Below are 7,097 nucleotides of genomic sequence, written 5' to 3' on the forward strand. Positions count from 1 at the left end.
TTATTTTGATTTGATTTAATTTTAATTTTTATTATTATATTTTTGATTATTCTTATTTATTTATCATTTATTTATTATTTGTTTTTATTATTATCATTTGATTTATATTTATTATTTATTTCTTTTATTATCTTTCTTTTCTTTATTCTTTATTATTTATATTATATTCTTATTTCTTATTATTTATTTTTGATTTTAAATGATTGTTTCAATATTCATCATTTTATTTATATCTATTATATTAATCTTATATCATTAATTTCTATCATTAAATATTAAATAATCAATGTGATATAACAAAATAATTTAATTAATATATCATTATAAAATAAAATAATTAATAAATGATTTCATAATAAATATTAAATTCATTAAATAATGAATAATATAATACAAAATGATAAATAAAAATGATAATAATAAATAAATAATAATACAAAATATAAATAATAATAATAATACAAAAAATAGATATAATATAAATATAATAATCAAATTAATATATAAATAAAAATAAATAATAATAATAAACAAATAATAAAATTGAATATATTTTTTATTAAACAATCGAATAAATAAAATAAATAAAAAATATAAATAATAACAGAATAAGAATAAAAGAAATATATATAATAAATAAAAATAATAGAAAAATAGATAGAAAAAGAAATAAAAAAATAAAATATAATAAACATAAAATAATAAAAGAATAATAAGAAAAGATAAAATAAATAATAAAAATAAATAAATAATAAAATAATAAACATAATATTTATATTAATAAAATACTAAATGATATAATTAATAAAATCAAATATAACATAATATAAAAGATAAATATGATAAATAAGAATAAAATAAACACAAAAAATAAGAAATAAAATAAATAACAAAAATACAAAAACAAATATATTCAACAAAAAAAGAAATAATATAAAAAAGAAGAGAAAAGAAGAAAAATATAATATATAATCAATTATAAATGTTATATGATTAGTATATAATATATAATAAATAATAAATAATAATTTCATATGATATAGATATAAGATATAAAAATTAAATGAATAATAATAAATGATAAAGAAATAATAATAGAAAAGAAATGATATAATAATAAATAAAATAATAAATAAAATCAATATAATATATAAAATAATAATAAATATAAAAAGAAAATTGATATAAAATATAAAAATATAATCAAAATGAAAATAAGATAAAGAAATGTATTAATATATAATAAATTATATATAAATAAAAATATATTAAAAAAAAGTAGTTAATTAAGTATTAATAGAACTTGTATCTATTGTTCCTGGCTCAGGGGAGACTAATCCCGTCCCTTCGTCTTCGTCTTGTAGTTCAACTACATATGTTTGGTTGTGATCTCCACAGTGCTCCATGACGTCCATCATGTTTTTAATTACAAGGTTTTTAATTTCTTTAGTGATGTCAATTTCGATTTTTAATTGTTTAATTAATTTAATACTTTCGGCATTTACTAGCCCATTAATCGAAATTACTACTCCAATTATTTTGACATCTTTTAATTTCTCTATTTTCATTACCCTATTTTTCAATTCCTTATACATATTTCTTTTCTTCCAATACCCTCCATTAATATTATGATCTGCCACAATAGTCATATCAATTATTAGACCAGTTTTATTCTTTTTATCTAGTACATATATGTCTGGTCTTTTATGATATAGTCCATCACTTTTTGGCATTATTTGTTTGTTCCATATCATAGTAATGTCATTGTATTGGAACACTGTTTCATATGGGGGTTTCTTGTATTGTTTATTTCCTGTGTATTTTCTTATTAACCCCTCCCATATGATAATGCCAATATGGTCATATAAATAAATATATATTAATATATAAAATAAAATATAAATAATAAGAATATAAAACTAGAAAGGAATCAATTATGAATTACCTATATTTAGGTTTTCATCATGTTGAGAAGTGAGCAAAACCAGTTTCTTCATCATGCTTTATTTTATATGAAATAATGTTTTTTTCAAACACGCTCGACTTAAATGGTTCATCATTTAAGTTGCTGCCTGATTCATACCTTGAATTAGATGAGTATTTAAAAAACTCTTCATTGTTTATGTGTTATATTAGAAGAATATATCCATAACCACTATGAGACTATGGCCTATCTTCTTTATCATCGACACCAATTAAAGAACCCTTTTTCTTGATAACACACCATGTACTCAGCCCAAATCTATTGTTGATAAATATGTTGCGTCCTAATTAATAATACTACCACCACAATAATTAAATAGTCTCATATCAAAATAAATAATAATCCTTATAAATAATGCCTCCATAATAATCAGTCATAATAAAAAAATAACCATCTAGTATTGGGTGGTGCATTACCTCACCAAGGCACGTCATAACCAGTCCATAACTGGGGGAATCGAAGGATGGAAATATTTTAGGGTTTTGTGTGGTGTCTCTGACGTGCTACCTTCGAATCCTTAATAATAAGAATATCAAACTAATAAAATATGATAAGTATAAAATATATAGATAAAATGATGATGTATATAATATAAGAATAAAATATATATAATAAAATATATAATAATAAAATACATAAATACATATATAATAACATAATAATAAAAATGTATACATACATTGAATCAAATATCATTTCTGAATCATTTATATTTCATAACAATTTACCATAAAATGATATAAAATATAAAGAAATATAAATGAATATAGAATGATTATTTAATTTACTTTTTTATTTTTTATTTTTTTAGGAGCAAAATAATAAAAACTATTATTTTATTGATGCAAAATATTTTGCCCTTTTCTTTTTGTTATTTTTTATTTAGATGCATTATTTCTTTGCTTATTTCGGTTCCCCATTTTTATTACTTAATTAAATATTAATTTTAAAACCAATGAATTAAAACTTTCATTTAATTATTTGTTTTTCTGATAAAAACATACTTCTCATTTTTTGAATGGATTTACCTAATGTTGATTTTTCTCCTTGTTTTAATTCATTCATTTTTATTTCAACCTCGGTTTTAATCTCTTCCTTACTCTTTTTTGAACTTGATTTTCTCATAATATCTTCTATTATTTCATTTGCTTGTTTAAGTTGTTTATATCCTTCAATTCGTTCTTTATACCCACTTTTCTTTTCATCATTTTCTGTTTGAATTAATTGGTCTAAATATTCATTGGAACTAGTAATTTTATCATTTAATGCAATTGATGATAATATATTAATACATTTTATAATTTCTACTTCTTTATCATAACAATCCATTTGGATTTTAATATATTCATCTTCCAACTTGTTTAACAGATTTTCTGCACTAGCCATACCTTTTATACCTTCATTATATCTTTCAAGTACTTCTTGTGCCGTTTGTTCTTTTGTTTTTTCTCTATACTCATATCTGTATTCTGAGTTTGCATGTTGTGTATAATGACATCCACATACATTACAATATCCATTATCACCAATACAATAACATCTATCTTTTACATCTCCTGAAATATAACATGGATAATGACATGTTCTATTACATTTCAAACAATTGGTTACATATTCTCCTCGTTTTAAGACAAACTTAACTTGTTCTTCTATAGTTACAGTAAAAGTAAAATCTTGATTATTATTAACTTTATCTCGATTCAAATAGAATTGTTCACATGTTTGTTCTATTTCACTCATTTTTGATATTCCATTATTTAATGATATTCTCAGCCCTTCAATTTGAGTTTTAATTTGTTCTCTTCTCTTCAAAACTTCTCTAGATTGTTTTAATGATATTCTTGGTAATTTTTTTAATTTTTTAATAAATTCATCAAAGTTCTTCATACCTAACTGCCAAAACATTTGTGTAAATTCATCTTTAGTTTTATTAGCAAAAATAGCTGAATTATTAAATTTTAAATACCATGGCTCATTTATTTCTGGAATAATTGAACTGAAAATACAGTCTTTTGATTGTAATGAATTAATAATTTGTGGGTCTTCACCATCACAGAATGTAAGCATTGCAATAAAATTCTTTTTCACATCTTTCCCAAATAAATCAATAATATTCCCAAATATATATTTTTGACTTGCTGTTAATCGTGGGTTACTTGATTGTGCAACAAAACAAATAGCATTTAAATCTAATACTTTTGTTTCAAATGCTTCTTTTATTTGATTAGTAATTTCTTTATCATATTCAATTCCTCTTGTATCCCCAAATCCAGGTGTATCTATTATTTTTATTGGTGGTGTTCTTTTTGTTCTTTTAATATTATAAATTGAAACTTTACTTGTTTGACTTTTAGATTGATCTCTATTTTGTTCTGAATTATCTTCATTTATAATTATATATCTAAAATCATCTGTTATCTTGATTCCATATAATGCATTTACAAAACTATTTAATAATGTTGTTTTACCACTTCCTGTTTGTCCAACAACTAAAATAGCAATTGCTTCATTCTCTTCTTTTTGATTAAATGGTTCATTTGGATATAAATATATTTTCAATTTTCCTTTTTCATGGCTTTCCAATCTTATACTTCCTTCAATTGGAACATTTTTTCTGGGTACAGTTGTAGTATTATTTGATGAAGTATTATGTGTTGTAGTATTACATGGTGAACCAACAGATGTTGTATTATTATTTGATGAAGTATCAGACATTTCTGTTGTTATATTGATCTTGTTATCATATAAAATAGATGATAATTTTAATGATTTTTCATTTTCTCTTTGTATTTTATTTCTTTCTTCATCTTCAAATATAAAACCTTTTGTTATACATGTTACAATTTCAAGTTTCTTTCTGATATCAGAAAGAGAAATGTTCTTATCGAATTGTTTTTTCATGAACGATTCTCCATCCAAATATATTCCAATTGTTATAGTATCCATTCCTTTTTCATTTTTAAGATTAATTTCATCATTATTTATTATATTTTCTACTAAAAATGTTTCTTCTTCATCTTTTTCAATTATTTCATTATCAAGTGTATAGAAATGTGCAGATTCTGGAATATTTTGAATTGATTTTCTGACATCACTTAATTTTGTTTTCTTATCCAATTCAATAGTTTTAAATAATTTGTCATTTAATTTTATTTTTAATTCCTTTTTATCTTCTTTTTCTTTGATATTTATTATTCTTGATGAATCAATTACATCTTCTATAGTAAATGAATCTTCTTCATTTATATCAATTAAATCTCCTTCTTTTGTTAGGAATTGTTGAGAACCAGACATCTTTTCTTTTAATTTCTCTCTTGCTGTTTTCAAATTGTCTTGTGAAGTCAGTGGTTTAGTTGAAACGGGTTGTCCATTTAAAAAGAATCTTACTATTACTCTTGACATTTAATGAATAATAAGTTTATTTTGTAGTTTGAGTATTGATAATTCAAAAAATAAGTTATTTATTTAAAAGAATTACTTCTTTTCTAATTAGTTATTTCTTTTAAACATCATTTGTTTTAATATTTTATTCACTTTTATTTTTATATTTCAGTATATTTTATCGTTAATTATGTTTTCATGAAATGACATTACAAAAAATTTTCATCAATGTAAAATTTCAAAATAATTTATTTATTCTTCATTTATTTTTATCGTTTTTCTTGAATTGAAATTATTTAAATTAAAAATAGATAAAATCATTTGACTTATTTCGTATTTCTTTCATGTTATATTACAATTTATTGTTTCTTCATTTAATTTTATTATTTCAAAATGGTTGTTATAAAATTATAATAACATTGAAGGGGTAATGATTGTTATATATAAATTATTATTTTTTGTTTTATTTTTATTTATATTTTTCATTTATTTTCTTTTGATAAAAACGAAATACAAAAAATAAAACAAAAATTCAATAATAAAAGAATGAAAACAAATATTATCTGTATTGATAGAAATACATTAATTATCATATTAAACATTACCATAATAATAACTGTCATCATAACAATTATTATAATAATTGTATGAATCATTTCATTCATCACTTCATTCATTTTCATCATCATAAATATTTTATCATTAATTCAAATAGAATCAATCATTATAATACAAATAAATATCATAATAAAACACAACATAGATATAAACAATACCATAATAAAAGACAACGACAAATAAGAAATAAAAGAAATAATAAAAACACATATAAATGAAAGAAAATAATTAAATGATTAAAATGAAATTGATTAATAATAAATAAGTGAATTAAATAATAATTAAATGAAAGAAATGAAGTGAATATATAAGAAATATAAATAATATATTTAATAATATGAAATTATCAGTAACAATATGTTATTAAATATAAAAATAATTTCATTCATCAAATTAATAAAGATATAAGAATAATAATTATTAATTGAAGTATTAAATATAAAATAATCAATATTGATATTTCAAAATATTATAAACATAATCATAACATTATTCAATCTATTAATTATATTTTGTTATGATGTAATAAAGAATAATCAAATATATAAATATGTAATAGTTACATATTTTAATGAAATTGATTTCAATACTCATTATAAATATATTAATAATGATGAAAATATCATAAATTACAATAAAGATATATTAGTTAATAATAATTCAATTTTCATGAATTGAAATACCACATCATTTTCATTATTTATAAATATTTTATTCATTGTTATTTTATAATTCTATTTCATTATTTTAATATTATTTAAATTAATAGAATTTCGATATTCTTCAAATCATGATTATATTTTATCATTTTAATTTAAACAATATAAACAAATTTAAAATATTAATAATATAAATAATATAATATCATTTCATTAATATTTCTGTATTTAATCTTATCCTTCTTCTATTATTATAATTATTCTTTGATTTTCTTTATTCTTTATCAAATTAAATTCTATATTTTCAAATTCCATTTATTTCAACTTCTATTCTTTTTAATATTCAATTAATAACATTGTTCAAATATATTTATTATATTTAATCTGATCATATTCATTTTATATTTTCATTCTTCATTATTATCAATTCTAATTTCATTAATGTTTTTATTAAA

General features: G+C 19.6%; 1 protein-coding gene across 1 annotated transcript, besides 27 other annotated features; it reads right to left on the minus strand.

Moving 5' to 3' along the window:
• Positions 1 to 14: 14 nt before the first annotated feature.
• Positions 15 to 198: a microsatellite.
• Positions 199 to 220: 22 nt separating this feature from the next.
• Positions 221 to 262: a sequence feature (AT_rich).
• A 9-nt stretch (positions 263 to 271) lies between these two features.
• Positions 272 to 363: a microsatellite.
• Positions 364 to 374: 11 nt separating this feature from the next.
• Positions 375 to 530: a microsatellite.
• Positions 531 to 532: 2 nt separating this feature from the next.
• Positions 533 to 564: a sequence feature (AT_rich).
• Positions 565 to 573: 9 nt separating this feature from the next.
• Positions 574 to 760: a microsatellite.
• A 19-nt stretch (positions 761 to 779) lies between these two features.
• Positions 780 to 887: a microsatellite.
• A 1-nt stretch (position 888) lies between these two features.
• Positions 889 to 960: a microsatellite.
• Positions 959 to 1,052: a microsatellite.
• Positions 1,053 to 1,218: a microsatellite.
• Positions 1,219 to 1,230: 12 nt separating this feature from the next.
• Positions 1,231 to 1,273: a sequence feature (AT_rich).
• Positions 1,274 to 1,866: a repeat region.
• Positions 1,867 to 1,919: a sequence feature (AT_rich).
• Positions 1,920 to 1,923: 4 nt separating this feature from the next.
• Positions 1,924 to 2,500: a repeat region.
• Positions 2,501 to 2,522: 22 nt separating this feature from the next.
• Positions 2,523 to 2,645: a microsatellite.
• A 68-nt stretch (positions 2,646 to 2,713) lies between these two features.
• Positions 2,714 to 2,794: a sequence feature (AT_rich).
• A 108-nt stretch (positions 2,795 to 2,902) lies between these two features.
• Positions 2,903 to 2,936: a sequence feature (AT_rich).
• A 17-nt stretch (positions 2,937 to 2,953) lies between these two features.
• EDI_141990 (uncharacterized protein) lies at positions 2,954 to 5,386 on the minus strand (the record flags this gene model as incomplete). Its single annotated transcript, XM_001734352.1, has 1 exon — positions 2,954 to 5,386. The coding sequence occupies one exon, from the start codon at positions 5,384 to 5,386 to the stop codon at positions 2,954 to 2,956; it is 2,433 nt and encodes an 810-aa protein (XP_001734404.1).
• Positions 3,830 to 3,855: a sequence feature (AT_rich).
• Positions 5,110 to 5,145: a sequence feature (AT_rich).
• Positions 5,387 to 5,596: 210 nt separating the features above from the next.
• Positions 5,597 to 5,683: a sequence feature (AT_rich).
• A 129-nt stretch (positions 5,684 to 5,812) lies between these two features.
• Positions 5,813 to 5,848: a microsatellite.
• A 61-nt stretch (positions 5,849 to 5,909) lies between these two features.
• Positions 5,910 to 6,222: a repeat region.
• Positions 6,187 to 6,536: a repeat region.
• Positions 6,517 to 6,671: a repeat region.
• A 7-nt stretch (positions 6,672 to 6,678) lies between these two features.
• Positions 6,679 to 6,751: a sequence feature (AT_rich).
• A 42-nt stretch (positions 6,752 to 6,793) lies between these two features.
• Positions 6,794 to 6,862: a microsatellite.
• A 113-nt stretch (positions 6,863 to 6,975) lies between these two features.
• Positions 6,976 to 7,097: part of a sequence feature (AT_rich) that runs on past the window's edge.

This window comes from Entamoeba dispar, genomic scaffold (assembly GCF_000209125.1).
Source record: "Entamoeba dispar SAW760 scf_1105229458235 genomic scaffold, whole genome shotgun sequence".
Lineage (NCBI taxonomy): Eukaryota > Evosea > Mastigamoebida > Endamoebidae > Entamoeba > Entamoeba dispar.